The sequence below is a fragment of the Ipomoea triloba genome, chromosome 12 (genome assembly GCF_003576645.1).
Source record: "Ipomoea triloba cultivar NCNSP0323 chromosome 12, ASM357664v1".
Classification (NCBI taxonomy): Eukaryota; Viridiplantae; Streptophyta; class Magnoliopsida; order Solanales; family Convolvulaceae; genus Ipomoea; species Ipomoea triloba.
The window spans coordinates 25,463,532-25,479,763 of NC_044927.1; the positions used below are offsets into that span (position 1 = coordinate 25,463,532).

The 16,232-nt window shown below is 35.9% G+C and overlaps 2 protein-coding genes across 4 annotated transcripts; both read right to left on the minus strand.

Moving 5' to 3' along the window:
• Positions 1-2,583: 2,583 nt before the first annotated feature.
• On the minus strand, positions 2,584-5,546 carry LOC116000429 (omega-3 fatty acid desaturase, chloroplastic-like). The gene is made up of 8 exons (XM_031240511.1): positions 4,714-5,546; positions 4,501-4,590; positions 4,343-4,409; positions 4,124-4,216; positions 3,814-3,999; positions 3,623-3,703; positions 3,257-3,394; positions 2,584-3,151 (listed from the first exon to the last, which is right to left on the minus strand). The coding sequence occupies exons 1-8, from the start codon at positions 5,229-5,231 to the stop codon at positions 2,966-2,968; spliced, it is 1,359 nt and encodes a 452-aa protein (XP_031096371.1). The 5' UTR covers positions 5,232-5,546; the 3' UTR covers positions 2,584-2,965.
• A 947-nt stretch (positions 5,547-6,493) lies between these two features.
• Positions 6,494-15,242, minus strand: LOC115999882. Of its 3 annotated transcripts, none has more exons than XM_031239824.1 (24): positions 15,010-15,242; positions 14,465-14,583; positions 13,968-14,052; positions 13,568-13,621; positions 13,312-13,403; positions 13,109-13,212; positions 12,758-12,833; positions 12,146-12,602; positions 11,476-11,811; positions 11,140-11,316; positions 10,896-10,994; positions 10,726-10,804; positions 10,042-10,169; positions 9,627-9,912; positions 9,357-9,544; positions 9,144-9,268; positions 8,848-8,965; positions 8,596-8,648; positions 8,419-8,512; positions 8,155-8,344; positions 7,957-8,025; positions 7,728-7,831; positions 7,560-7,640; positions 6,494-7,197 (listed from the first exon to the last, which is right to left on the minus strand). In XM_031239824.1, exons 1-24 carry the CDS (start codon positions 15,046-15,048, stop codon positions 7,090-7,092), a joined length of 3,261 nt encoding a protein of 1,086 aa, XP_031095684.1. In that variant the 5' UTR covers positions 15,049-15,242; the 3' UTR covers positions 6,494-7,089. The 3 variants fall into 3 exon arrangements, with proteins under 3 accessions (XP_031095684.1, XP_031095683.1, XP_031095685.1); XM_031239823.1 differs by having other exon boundaries at positions 9,357-9,547; XM_031239825.1 differs by lacking the exons at positions 6,494-7,197; positions 7,560-7,640; positions 7,728-7,831; positions 7,957-8,025 and having other exon boundaries at positions 8,230-8,344; positions 8,419-8,502; positions 9,357-9,547.
• Positions 15,243-16,232: the final 990 nt, after the last annotated feature.

Here is a 16,232-nt window from a genome sequence, read left to right on the forward strand (position 1 = left end):
GAAATTTAAAAAAAAAAAAAAAAGGCCCCTATATGAAGAATTTGTTTCCGGATGATCAATTTGTTTACTTTTTTTTTCTTTTTTCTTTTTTCTTTTTTCACTTCCGGATTAATGTTTTTTAAGCAACATTGTATACAAAAAATTATTATAAAATCGATCTTAACAAAAAAAAAAAAAAGGAACAAAAGCAGCCGGCACTTATATGAATCAATCAATCCGAATCAGTCAATCAAAAATCTTTAAGTATTTGAGTGGTTGGTGTGGTGAAGGCGCGACCGGCGACCCTTATACTCCTAGGCGGATGGGCGGCATGAGCGGTGGGTGTGTGACAACGTCTCTTTCTGTCTTTGTGAGTTCAGTTCTCGACTTGTAGAAACAATTAACCCTATTTTATTAACATATAATAAGTAATATATATATATATATATATATATATATATATATATATATATATATATATATATATATATATATAGTAGAGTTCAGGTGTGGCCTGCTCATTAGGTATGGCCGTGTGGCCTATTTTCAGCCATTAGATCATATCAACTCATCAAATAACGCGCAATATATATATGTTACAGAACACACCATTCTACGTACTAAAACGCACCACAAGACCGATAAAACACACCATTCCACACAATATACCAAATGCGTCTATTCACTTAAAATTCATCAATATACTTAATAAAACACATCATTCTACGTATTAAAATGTACCACAACGTGCCTCATGTCAGATTATAAGCATACACTATTTACACATTAAAAAACATGTGCTAAAATATGCACCATTATACGTATTAAAATGCACCACACTTATTAGAAACACATGTGTTAAAATACACAACATTCAATGTATTAAAATGCACCAGACGACGTATTAAAACACACCATTGCACAACACAGTTACACATCATTCTACGTATGAAAATGCACCAACGGATAGATTAAAACACATCATTCTACAACACAGTTAATGCACCAACATACGTAATAAAATGCACCACATGTATTCAAACGTACCACACTATGTACTAAAATGCACCATTCCAATTCATGTAATATAAATACTAAAATTATCATAATAACCCCACTTAAATATACGCGAATTTCAGTAAGACTAATAAAATCGGACAGTGCTAATTAGGCCGCATGATCGCACCGGAGCTCGCCGCCGCATTTGAACCAAAATCTCTCTCTCTCTCTCTCTCTCTCTATATATATATATATATATATATATATATATATATATATAATACTCTGTATATCTTATGGCCTATGGCCCCCTATAAAGATGGGCCCTGGGCAGGTGCCCACCCTGAACCCCGCTTAGGGCCGACCCTGAAGGCTGGGACGTGGGGGTTAGAAATTTCGCTCTTTGCACCTAAGATTTCATGAGAATATAATTACTACGTAGAGCTTATGACTATAGGACTCCTGTTAATTGCGACACTTGACTTTAAACACTAACAAATTAATCCTTTGACTATGCTTTTTTTAACACATTTGGTCCTTCCGACCAAATCACCGGTCAAATTTGGCCGGAAAAATATAACCCATTTTTAATTACTTATATGTGAGGGCAAATGGGTCATTTCAAGCTCTCCTTCTTCATTCCCCTCACTTCTTCGTCGTTTTTCGTCTCCTTTCTTGCGGTGTCGGTCGGAAAAAGAAAAAAAAAAGTTCTTCTTCTCATTTCTTGCAGCAGCAGCCGAAAAAAGAAAAGAAATAAAAAAGGGAAGCTTCCCAAGAAGTATAACCTTGTTGCCTATGTCACTGCCTGATGAGGACAAGGAAAGACGAGTTGTGTGATCTTGCCGCCGCCGATATAGAGCAATTTCAAGCTTGTTCTTCGTTTCCCTCCCATCCATGGCGGCAAGCAGCAGCATGGACCTCCGTCTTCTCCTCCGGCGGACCATCGAAGCACGACAGGCGAGAGGCAGCCGGCGACCTCTGTTCCTTCCGGCAGAGCAGAGTAACGAGGGCAAGGGTGGCAGCTGGAGCAGTGGCAAAGCTCCGGCGTGAGGCGATGGTTCGACGAAGCTTTGGTCCGAAACAGAGGAAGATGGCAATTCTACGAGGCCTAGGTAATCCTTGAGAACGTCGAAAGCTGTGGCGGTGGTTACCGATTTCAAGCAACCATAGCCTCCCATCTCCATAGCAACGCTGCAATTCCGTCCAATAGGTGCAAGGAAGAAGAAGAAACCATGTGAAATGACATATTTACCCCATGATTTAATAATTAAAAATGGGTTATATTTTTTCGGGCAAAAGTGATTTGGCCGAAAGGACCAAATCTGTTAAAAAAAGCATAGTCAAAGGATTAATTTGTTAGTGTTTAAAGTCAAGTGTCGCAATTAACAGGAGTCCTATAGTCATAGGACCAAAAGTGCAATTTACTCTTACTACGTATTTATTTGGCAAACCCAATGATTCTTATGATTTATCATAACTGTACCTCCATTATGAGTTGATGATGCTTTCCAGCATTCCATCAATTATTTCTTCATTTTATTTAGGTTGTCCTCTTACATGGCATCAATATCACAGCTGGGCAAGAGTAACAGTTCCCATAATCACTGAAAATGAAACCTTGTTTTTCATTACAGTTTTTCTTTTTTCTTGTCATTTTGTGGGCAATCTCACATCATATTTGGAAATTGGAACAGTTTGTCACTATTCTCAGTGGTCCACAACCAGCATAAAATAGTGACAGTTTTTTCATAGTATAATTCAAGAATCACCAGAACACCAAATACTTATAAAACAACAAAAATAACAGCTAAATTTAGCAATCACTATATAGTGAATGTGGAACCTATATCCCTTCACATTATGGATGGGAAAAAAGAATTTAATCTAGCTGAGGTATTTCCCTCAATAGCACTAAAAATTAACTTAAAAAATTAAAAATTTACTCGAGAAATCTTCAGCTTGAGAGAACCCATTTTTGACAGAAAGTTCAATTTTTCTTCACAGATCCAGAAAGCTCAGGATCAGATTGATAATATACGACGTCCCCAGAATCGCTTACATAGTGGTCGCTCTTCATGCTTCTTATGAGGTCTCCCAGCAGATGAAACGGGAGAGGGCTCGATTTCTTCGGCTCCCTGTAATACTTTCCAAGCACAGGTTTCGCTGCTTCAGTCTGCAAACGCCACCGAAACAATTTAAGAGGGGATAAGATATCAGCACTACAAGAAAGTCGTGGCAGAAACAGAAAATCTTGATTAGAACATGACGAGGGGCTTACAGCTTCGGTTAAATGATAATGGGGTATTTGAGGGAAGAGGTGATGTATCACATGAGTCCCGATGTCGTGATGGATGTTGTTAATCCATCCATAGTCCCGATCAAGAGTCGTAAGCCCACCCCGAAGATAACTCCATTCCTGTTGGATCACATAAATCCTAAATCTCAGTATTTCCTCAATTGCATAGCAGTAAAACGCTATAGCTTAGTTTTTGAGAATCCTAGCATTGTAGTTCAGATTATTGTCATAATAACAAATCCTCCCAAAAAGAATCTGACTTTCCAAACAGAATTTTCATTGCGATTTATACAATTGTACTGACATTCTAATTCAAGATATCGAAACCAAAATTCTCCAACGCCATACCTGTCCACGGTACCAAGGAAGTTTTTCTTCATGGCCATGGTGATGTAAATAGGTAACTAAATCCAACCACATTACAAAACCCTACATTTCGGAAACAAAACACACAATCAATTGAGAACGGGAGAAAAAAAAGAGATTAATTGTGCTTCGCAAAATAAAATATAAGAAAGTAGGAGCTCAAATGGACCAACCATATAAGGAACTCCATAGAGTTTGAGCAATTCGAGAGGCCCCATCACAAACGACAATCCAACAAGGGCAGCAACCATTGCTGTCCAACACAATGTCGAGGTAATCACATCTTTCTTCTCATACGGAGTAAACAAATCGCTGTTTGGATGAAAATGAGAGCCTTTTTTCCCAGGCGTTCTACCCCACTGCAAGTAATTAAAGACAATTTAAACACAACACATGAATTTCTAGTTTCTACGCCATATTTCAAAAACAGATAAACAATTAAAAACAGATGGAGACAGAAAGGAAAAGAAAAGGACTGCTCACCAAATAGATAGGGTATGCAAGCAAGGGGAATGGTAAGGTGAACCTCAATTTTTTTGTGACATCATCCAGAGTGTTGAAAAGTTTCTCAGTTATCTGACATGAATGAACATGAATGTTATAAATGAAGCAATAATTTATTAAAATTTTACTGAAAAGCCAAATACACAACTAAATTAAGAGCAAAACAGGCAATATTAGGTAGCAAGATCAATGTCTTACTGGGTGCCAAGATTCATCATTCTCGACATGGCCATGGTTCTGATGATGAGTCCTGTGACTAATCCTCCTGCACCATCATCATGTCATATCACATTAAGTTAAAGAAAACAAAACAAACAAAAAAAAAACCTGAGAACAAAGAAAAGAAATGAACAAACCATCCATGGTAAGGGACAAGAATTGAAGAATGAAGGAGATGCCCAACAACACTGTTCAGCTTAGGGTTACTTGAGAAGCTTCCATGGCCACTGCAGAGTTCAGAAATAAACTTCAAAACCACAACTAGTACATGAAAAAGGTAAATTTTTTTGAAAAAAAAAAAAAAAAAAAAAAAGAAGAAGAAGAAGAAGAAGAAGAAGAAGAATGAGTACCAGTCATGGCCAAGAACAAAAAGAGCCCAAAACATGGTTCCTTGAGCAAACCAATAAAGAGGCCAAACAATCCAGTTATTGAAATAAGCAGCCACAGCTGCCAATCCAAACACAGCCACAACATCCCTAACCACATAGCTCATGGACTTCCAAGGGTCCTTAACCCAGCAATGCTTAGGAATTGCTGCTTTAATGTCAGACAGCTTGAAGGGAGGGGGTGCCCCAGGATCAAACCCTTCAACTTCTTCTTCATCTTTCCCAATATTCCCACTCACACTACTCATTCCCTCCCTCTCTTCTTCACTCACCAATGGAGCCCTCACTGGTGCGCTCACCCTCAATGCCCAGTTCCTCTCTTTAATCCCTGCCAATGAAAACGAACACCCACCAAGATCTGTTCCCAAAGATTTCAGCTTTGGTAAGCTGAGAGAATGGGTAGAAGCTGAAACAGCCCTAGGTTTTGGAAAGACCCGTGGGAGTGGCCTAACACCACATTCTGATAACACCCAACTCGCCATTACAGTGCTCCGAAGATAAAAATCAAGACTTTTTAGGATTTTAGCTCTGGGTTCTCTAGAACCAGAGCTTATCAGTCCAAAAACAAATCAAGATTCTTTGAATTGAGAGAGAGAGAGAGAGGGATGATCCAAGATTGTCTGCTTTAGATCACCTACTGCTTCTGTTTATAAAGGAGACGACAGGAAACATTCCCCGCCCTCCTCCTCTCCTTCGCAGCTCAGAATATAATGGGAACGTGAATTTCGTGTGCGGGGTGAGGATTTGAAAGATCGAGTTTTTATGTTATTTATTGCAATTTTTCTCCGTGTGGATTAATTTTTTAGAGTTTAGAAATAGACCCTTAAGCCTTAGATCTTTATCTCCTGGTTCATACAAAGATTCAATACAGAACTGGTTGACCGGCTGCTTAAATTTTGCATTAAACAATTTGCACATGTATGCTTGTTAGGTACTCTGCTAATATTTTCTATACATAACACGAATTTGTCAAATCTCCGGCCACACAATAGTGCCTTTTTGACTCAATGAAACACTCTACTACATGTATTGTCAAACTTTATTTCTTTACATTTATTCGTTAACGGGATAGATAATGATAGATTATTTTCATCATGTGAATTTCAAAAAAAATATCTACATTAAAAATTTAAGAGTGAGAATAAAACTCTAGAGTCTACATAATAATTTTCCTCTTGATAATACTTTACCATGTTATGCAAAATGTCTCGTCAACAAAGGTTCAATTGTGTCTATAATAAATATCGATACATATTTTTATATAATGGTGGATTAATATTCAAATTAATTTATGATCTTCATATTAGTTTGTCTCATTCTAACATGAAGTACACAAGATTAATTATTTTGTACTTGACGGAATATTATTAACAGTGTCTTCTAATAATACCTTGTCACGTTATGTAAGACAGTATCTTCTAATAATACTTTGCCACGTTATATAAGATGTCTCGAGATGTTCACAATAAATATTATGCATATCTGTTTATAATTATGGATTCAAATTAAAATTAATTTATGATATTCATATTAAGTAGTCTCAGTCATTAAGAAATTCATAATTGGTTTATAATATTTTATGTTGGGATTTTTGCACATTGACCTGAAAACGAGAAGATAGATTTTAGTTACGTGGTCAGAATTGGCTTGCAGGGTTTTCCCCCAGCAGTCGTCTTGGACATGGAAGTCATTAATAAGTAGTTTGAATGTACGAATTCAATGAACGACGTATATACCATGACTATTCTCGAAAATGCATTTACTATCGGAACTTGTGTTTCGTACTTTCATACAACTCGTTATCTCTGCAACAGTCCCTGCATGTGACTGTGTATTACAATGCACCAAACAATATGGACCTAACTGAAACACGCATTCTAATTAGAATATTATATTCAATCTCAACCGCAGATCGCCAAATCCTATAGTTCACCGTCATAACTCATAACCCTTAACTACTACTTTGGGACAAAAGAAAAATAATAATAATAAACCTATTACACAATAACGTAGAATTCAAAAAGTTTGACTTGGAATTTATTTTTATTTTACTTTTACATAATAGATTCCAGCACAAGTTTGAAGGTCCTATGTTTCTTACCTTCAAACTGCCGGCCATGCACAGGTCATTACAGTGACGGTACAGCTTTGACTTTCTTCATTGACTCCGTCCTCTCGCCTGATGGCTTCAGCATTGCATCACTAAACGCATCATCTCCAAAATAGTAAGTTCAATGTTTTGTGAGATAATTAAAACGTACTAATTGAAGCATATATGATATATGTACACCAACTCTCAGTCACAATGGTCTACGTGCAGCTTGATCGACAGCAATGGCTTTAGAGGTTCCACCATTTTCGTTTCTCCATTTTCTTGGCCAGCTCTTTGGCCAATGATGCAAAGTCTTCTGCCCCATTTTGAAGCTCTGCAGTTCGTTCACTCAGTTGCTGCAGGTAACACAACAAAGAATTGAAGAGCACTCAGATCAGATGGTGGCCTTTAATTTGAAGCATTATTTGGTTTCAAAATTCACCTAAAATCGAGTATTATCTCCTCTAGTTATTTAAACCAATAACTGGAATTGAAATCCAGTTATTGTAGAATCCAAACCAATCGCTGCTTAAGATAGCATGAAAGATTTTGCAACATGCTTTGTTTTATCATTTATGCAAATCAAAGATTTTGAATCTGAAATGGACTATAAGAGGCCAGTTTAGGGTGATAAGGGAAAATATGAATCTAGGATTAAATGAGTCAATAGCATCATTAGAAACAATTGTGCATATATCGAATTACAAATTGGACCAACCTCAAGTTTCTCCCCGCGCTCATGAAGCTTATTTCTTGCTTCTGCTGCTGCTGAGGCTGCAGAGGCTGTAGAGGCGGCATCCTACAAGTAACAACATAGTTGGGAAATGCAGTTTCAACAAACTATAAAAATTTCATTGTTATCAGAAAGTTTATCAACTTAAATTACCCCTTTGTTCCTATACTTGGCAATGATTTCTTCACGTGTCCTTTGTCTTGGTTTAGTTTCAGTGGACCCACCTTCAAATAGCTTTTGTCTTTGTCTTTCATTTTCTGAATCATCAGAACAAATATTAGTTTGATAAGGGATTTAGACTGCAAGTAGCATGCAAATATAGATTAGGGAATTAAACAGTTCCAGGATATAATAAAATAAATAAATAACATGCCCTAACAACCTTGTTTGCTAGTATTGCTCTGATGAGATGACGATGATATGGGAATGGGATCATCAATCTCAATATCATCTGTATCACAAAGTATAGAAATAGTTAACAAATACTCAGTGTAGCAAATGATATTTTAAGAAACAGACAATAATTTATTTTTTTTCAATTTTTTTGGAAAGTGTGTAGAATTAAGAGGGATACAAATACCTAAGTTAATTTCCAAGTTGCCTTGGTCATCCATTACATTTGTAAGAGGGTCTGAGAAAGGAAACCTAGAAAATATTTTCTCTAGATGTGCAATAAAAGTTTCCCGAGTTTCGGTATCATCAATATCCTGCTCTCCTTTATCCCCTTTAAACCCCTTTAAGAAACCAGCAATCATACTGTTGACAGTAGTCTGACAAGAAAAGCAAAACAAATTATATAATTGCCAAGAAATAGAGAATAATTAGGGCTCTGATATTCCACAACCTTTTTACTCCTTTCATTTTGGGTTAGACAAGCAGCTGCATTTTTTGTAGCAGCGAGGACTTTATCATGAAGACAAGGCAACGCCTGTGGTATCCTATAAAAAAAGTTGCTCATCATCCATCACAATTTTGAACAAGATTAGTGCTTACAAAGGGAAGTGTGAGATGAGAGAGAGACCTAAAGTCATTTCCAGAGCACAATACCAAAATGGCAAATTCACACCCATGGACCTGCAAGGCCAGGATGCCACTTAGCAAAATATTTTGAAGGGAGAAGAATAGGGGTGGCCCATCACTATAATGCATGACTCACAAATCTCAAAAAGATGATATAGAAAATACATTGCCAAGAAATAATAAGAGGAGAATAACCAAACAATTAATCTTAACTCAGTGAGAACATATCAGAACAGAGTAGAAAACTACAAACCAGTGAAATAATCCCTTTACTGGGAGAACTCATTGTCTTCTCCACATTTGTCTTGAAGTTCCACCTCAGCACTGACAATAGTGATGTGTCTCCCAGCAATTTAAGATCTGGCAAAGTCCTGCCAGAGATGTGATTGTGGATCAAAACATTATATATTTATCCAGAATGATGCATCAAGAGATACAAAGACCATGAAATAAATCTCAAACATTTAAGGAAAAAAAGCATTATAACAGTGACTTTACCATAATCATTAGAACAAGGTGCATTAACAATCAGAAACTAATAGGGTTTACCTGATTTCAATATCTCCTGTCCGGTATACTAAGATCAATCCATATTCTCTATCATCATTCTTGAACAAAGCAGTCCAACAACAAGGTTTAACAAGATTCACTTCATGGAGAGTAGTGTTATTACCCTGTAATTATTCCACCAATCACAACTAGAGAAAGAATAACAATGATTATACTATTATATTTATTGCAGAGGTTAACACAGAAAGGCACCTGAATAACAGAGTTTAAAGAGAACAAATATAAAATGTCCTCACAGCAAACCAAAATCTGGGCATCTGTAGCATTAGGCATTAGAGAAGGCTTCAAAGGATCTATGGGATCATGATCACCAGATTGTGCTGATTGATCTTTACTTTCAATATCCTTGTCAGACTCTTTGTCAAAAGATGTATTGCTCTCTGCTAATACAAGGAAATAAGAATTATACAAAGACGTATTATAGCTGTACTCAATCAAACAATTGAAGGAGCCAATGCTTACCTAGGATATGTAAAGAAACTGAAGTTGTCACTTTGTCTGGATGTACTGGCTGAGAATTAATCACATTGCCAGTGTTGCTATCCATTAAAATTATGTGCCCATCTCTGGTCAAGGCAAAAGCAAGCTCTTCTGCAACTTTATATGAGGCTGCACATTCAGGGTTCAGAATGTCCTGACGGATACCTGGAAATGTCTTCACAGAAAGAGAAGTGATTGGAGACCTTGAGCTAGAAACACAGTCTGTAAGAAACAAAACTGATGGTGAATCAACATCAAGTACAGCAACCTGTAACAGGGTAAAACAAATCTCAGCGCCTTACAGATCCATTGCACTAATACACAACTTAGCATATGAGGAATGTGCATATCCTATTTTCTACTAGAACCTTCAGCACTGTATAAACAGATCTTTTACCTGGCTGCTTTCGAACCCCACAATAAGTTTGGACCCAGAAGCAATGTACTTCAGGATGCACACTGGGGAATTGAGAAGTGAAAAGATAGCTTTGCATTGATACCCAGCCCCACTTGGGAAAAAATGAACTGAAAACGAAACATGTCGATCACCAATATGCTGAAAGGAGTGAAAGCATCAGAAATATATATAAAGAAAAAATATAAGCACATCCCAAATGTACATCTCTGTTATGGTTACTATATATCTTCATAGTAAATATTTACATAAACTATGTAAAAGAATATAACTTCAACTTCAGTGATACCCTCCAAAGCTCCTATCAGACAACCTTCTACATTCTAGTCAATGAAATTTTCTAGGCAAGAGTGTATCAATTAAAACAGTAATTGTTTACACCCTGAGACATTGATGAAATAGATGAATGAATCTGCAGACAACTGGCTCCTGAAAAACTTAGTTTTAAATCTGTTCTATGCAATCTTATTGTTTATCATATCTTCCATTGCCATCCTTATGGATTAGCTTAAAGTCAAGGCTTAATAATAATCAAGGAGGTATAAATTTCCTGAATTTCTGTAACTCACAGTTTATAGAACTCTTATTCTGTTGTCTCGTCTGTTTTTATTCTCAAAATTTAAGCACAAGGATAGTGACAGATAATCAATTATAAGCACACCACACCTTCACTTTTGGTTTCTGTAACAAAGTGCAAGCTTATTTTCTCAGAGCCAGAGCTGGTGCCAAGCATGTAGTGGTGAACCTACATAAATAAAAGAATCAGACTGTCCCTTTGGTCAAGATATAGAAGTAGGCTAGTTAAATGTAACAGTACAGAATGATGTGTGTCTTACTAGACCATATTCATTGCCAATAGCAATACTCAAAGAACTGGAGGAGAAGTCCAGAGCTGATATTGCTGGGCTGGTACTAGTGCTTTCAATGCCCTTCACCTGTTAATTATATTTTCAGTATTCTGTGAGCATCAACTAGTCAATTAATGAATAGGTGAACCCTTGAACAATCTTTAGCTGAAAATAATACCTATTCAATATTTACAAGTTAGGGGGCTCAACTAATTTGTAACACTGTACAGACCTCAGATGAGATAACAAACATAAGTGACAAAACTGGGTATGTGGCATCCCAGATTCGGACAGATCCATCTTGATATCCTGCTATGTGTATTCTCTCAACACCATTATCTTCAGTTAAAGACAATTGACTAGGAACACCACCAGTTAGAGGCCACTTTGATTCCCCTTCATTCTTAGACTGCACAGTACAATGACTATTGTGATCGTAACTGGCTAAAGAAAGCACTTGACAACAAAATTTTGAAAAACCACACAATAAAGTCTTCATTGTTCAGATTTACAATAAAGCATTATTTATAAGTAATGATAATTCAAAATAAAGATTAGTATTTAGCACCTTTGAGGAACTCCGTGAGAAATTCCATTTCCTATCCATAGAACATGATTTTGCCACAGTCATGCATGGGTTGATAGTAGGTATGGCCACTGGGTATTGAATGCTGTGAGCATTATGCTTGTTCTCTCGCTCAGATTTCAAGGTAGACAGGCAAGTTTTATCATAATAATGCAACTGTCCGGGATTTGTCAATATAAAAAGTGAACTGTTGTCATTCTCTGTATCACAAGGACTTGGTGCAGTAATAATATCTGCAAATGATCCACTAAGTCTAAGGTCTACTCTATCAATGCATTTCAGTGCTGCAAGTCCAGATGACCAATCAAGTTTCAGGATCTGTCAAACAAATACATTTTGTCAATGATAGTGAAACTCCTGATTTCATTCCTTTAAATGCAACACATTTCTCATATAGTTGAATTGCAAGCATAGCATTTAAAAATGGGAAGAATAAGATGACAAGTTACAAGTTTCAAAACAAAATACTCCATAGAACATATCCAATAGAAATTCAACCTTTTTATTTTGCATGTGGTCAATTCTTCCTTAGTTTAGCAGGGAAAACAAATGATGACTTCCAATTCTTTTTTATTATCTAACTAGATATCACCCATTATTCCCATTAAAGCAATATAAGACGAGTGAGAGATTATGTTAGAATGGTGCATACCGTCAAAACCTCTTCAGCTCCAATTTCACCACCACCATAGACAAAAAGGTAGCCTCTTAAACTGTTTTGAGATTTGTTAGCAGAGCAATGCAAAACAGTAACAGGAAGCCTTCTGTCTCCTGATAATAGTTGCAACTTAACAACATTGCTAGACAGATTTTCAGTCTTGGGGCTTTTACTACAGTCTGGCACAGATAAGTTCCATAGGAAAATGTCACCATCTACATAACCAACAGCAAGAATTGATCCATCAGAGGACAACCAACAAAGGGAACTTATTTCCTTTTCTTCTTGGTCATGATCTTTGGAATCATTTGCATGCACTGTGCTCATATTTGTTTGAGTACAAACAAAAATTTCCTTTGGTTGAAGATGGTTTTGACTACTAACAAAAACAGCTCTATCTTCTGTAATATCCCAGAGAATAAGTAATCCATTTTCATAAGCAATTAGGACTCTGTAAACAAATAGAGAAGGAAAGGTTAAGAAGTTATGTTGCTTTAAAACAGTAAAACTTGATCAAGTGTATGGCAAGTTTGCCAAATTAGCACTCCATATATAAACATTTTCAAAACCAGAAAATCATGAAAAGGAAAACTTATTATTTCTTACCTATTTCCAAATGAACAAGGATGGGGAAGCAACCCAACAATAGATAGTTGGTTAGGTATTGAACTCACAACTATTTCTGCAAATCAAACAAAATTAGAGCACGAGTAAATGAAAATGTAAAAATTGCATCAATTCATACATTCTTTTTTTTTTTAACAATGGTAAAGTACAAGAAGTTTCAGCCCCAAAACTGAGAAAAAATGAAGGCAAAGCTGTCCAGACCAAAAGAAATTGAAGATTTATGGAAGTTGCTAAAACAAACACCAGGTCCTAGCTGTTGGATGAAATTTCCAGAATAAAAAGCTCTATTCAAGTACATCATGTAGATGAGTAATCAAGTAGCCCTATTACCAGATACAAGATTTGGAGGCACATAATATGGCAATTGTACAACATTTCTTTCCTCTGCATCATATTTGAGCACAGATAAATATCCATATTCATCCCCTAAATACCTGTTTGTAGAATAAAAACATGGTTAGGGAAGGAATAAATGACATAAGATTTTTGGATGGAGTAAAAATAAATTAAATAATTTTTCACTACCCATTTACATGTAATGAGTGCCATAGATAACAGAGAATGCAGTTATGTTTGATTCCCACTTTAATTTTGAAGATAAGTGTCTGCTTGCCAGATCCCAGACCTGCAGAATTTGAATGAAACTGGCGGTCAGTAATAACAGAATACTGTCATTCTTGGGGTGGGGATGTGGGGAGATAAAGAGATGGCCACAAGCAATATAATAATACCCAGTTGATGAGAACAGTACTCTATGGATCAGATTGCATAGACTGGAGTGGAAAGTACCTGAATATCATTTTCATTTGAGATGCTCACTAAGAAACCTTGGTTTTGCAAAAACTGAAAAAGAAAAGAACACAAGGGAAATGATAATTAGTTCGCAAACACAAAAGGAGGTTTTGCACTGTAAATAAAGGAAATCAGTAAGTTCTAGACTTGAAAAAGAACCTGGTATGTTACAAATTTCAGAATCACATCCTATGTTTTCTAACAAGTCATCAACTGATGAATAAGGGACCCAATCATACATAACATACTATTAAGGAATTGGAAATTGTCTAGCTTTAAGTTTCACACTTGTGCAGGCATGCAGTTCCCCCACCCACAAAAACTAAGGATATTAATACCAAAAGAATTCCAGCAAAGACCTTAAAATACCACTACACAGTACTTTTATCTCACCAACCTCCAAATTCTTGAAAGGCAGTGGCTTCGGAGATACAAGAAGGCCTTCAATATTGTCACCTCCAACAACTTTAATCCTACCATCCCTGGAATTAAAATTATCAGGAAAAATCAAGCCAAAATAATTTTGAACACAATACCAGATCTAGAGAGCCATTATTTGTTTCTAATGGTATGCATATGGTGGTTATGGTTATCATTATGCATGTAAGTACGTGAATTCAAATGCTGAATTGATGTCTCGAAGCTTTCTCTCAAAGACATCATGGTTGGCTGGTAATGCAGAGTATATATAGTACAAATGTATACAGTATATAACACATTGTAGCACATTCATTTATTGGGACAAATCATTAGCATCAAATACAATCAAGTGAATAAATTAAATTACTAGAAAAAGGCAAACTTCTTGTTTATCCATGGTTATTAGGTGGTTATCTACGTCCCTTTATAGACAATACTATACTACTACTACACTGAAATAAGCTCCCTACTCACGATGTCCCAATCGCTAAAAGCTGTTGAATAGGGTCAAAAGCCAGAATAGATGCAGTAGCTGGAATCCCATAGTGAACAGCAATTTGTGCTGGTAGTTTTGGAGTTTCCCGTGGCTCATTCTGTTGCAGAAGAAGATAGGAAGTGACATATTCATGAGTAAAACTGAGCAGAAATTTAAGCAAGTTGAAGACAGTTCTGTACGCATTATAAAATATAAACAAATTGAAGAAAAATCACATATAACCAATACGAAACAATTATTTCCATATCAAATAGATAAATTCAGAAGCACGAGCTTGGAAAAAGCAAAATTCGACTTGCAGCATATACAACAAAATCATTTCTCGATTTTCTCTCTTTCACTCTGCTGATCAGCTGATATAATTTGCTGAAAGTTCATATCATTTGAATCTCAGAAACGCGATTCCGACGAAACGGCAGAAAATTGCATAAAATTAATTACAATATCATATATGGAAAAGTTATAACGAAATTAACACAGAAAAATCATAATTTAAATGCGGGCGAAATTTTGAGAACTCTACCTGTGGAGAAGAAAACTTTTGGAATAATTTAGCGAACATATTGCTCTCATAGAAGACGAATAGCTCCTCCTTTGTGCCTTCTTCGTATTGAATTGTTCGTTGAATTTCTGTAACTGCAAAGCCTTGCCGACTTGTCACAGAAATGCTCCTCGCGCTTTGCCTGATGCGGATGATGGCATTCAATGATCTTCGTAGAGTGAGTTCGTTGCACGCTCCAAAGCTCTCCAACTGTCTCCGGGATGTTTTTTTCTTCTTTTTTTTTTTTTAATTTTAAAATTTTCCAATTTTAGGAAACAAATTTAAAATTATATATAAAATATGGCCAAGTCACCCTAATGCAATCATAAAAGAAAAATGACCGTAGTTAGTTGGCAAAGATTTAACCGATGAAAAAGTACAACATCTACTTTATTAGGCGAGTAATTATTCAATTTACATAGAAGTTCATCTTAAAATATATGTGTTTAACTATAATTAAATGAAATTGAAGATTTATCTCCACCCATCTTCTTTACTAACTATGGATGATGAATCATGCATGAAGATGAATACGTCTTATGGGAAACAGTACAGTTTTACTTAATATTTATAATATTTTTTTATTTTAATTAAAATAATATAATGTAATGAAACTATAAAATGAATTACATTTTATAATCCATTTGGGATATAAGTACCATTTACTCCTTCAATCCTTCAATCTACTGAGGGCTTTCTGTTACATCGTTAATTTCAAGGAGCATATTTGTCCCTCGTTAGCGACAACGTAACTTCAACCTAGCTGGGAAATCTTAAACATGACATTAGGTATCTAATCGACTAATCCCACTGAGTAAAGCATTAGCATGCTTCTGAAAAAAGTGTTTGCAGTTAGGAAAAATAAATTAAAATTAATGTGGCAACGAAGTGGTTCAAAACACAATAAAGAGCGTAACATACCCTCCTGTGTCCTGCAGGCATCACGTGCAAATTCGCATAGGTAATAGGTTAATGCCTTGATAATTTATCATTTTATCCCAAACTTAGGAGTATGTGTTTCCATTATAAAGCAGCTGTACTTGTCTGATAATTTATATATTGTATTTTGTGGGTTTTCTTTTTAATTTTGATTTTAGTAGACTTTTTTTTTTAATTTGAATATAGATAGGCTTCTCAATTTTGATATCAGGAAACTTCTCGACCTTAATGTTAATAGGTTTTTCAATTTTGATATCAATAAGCTT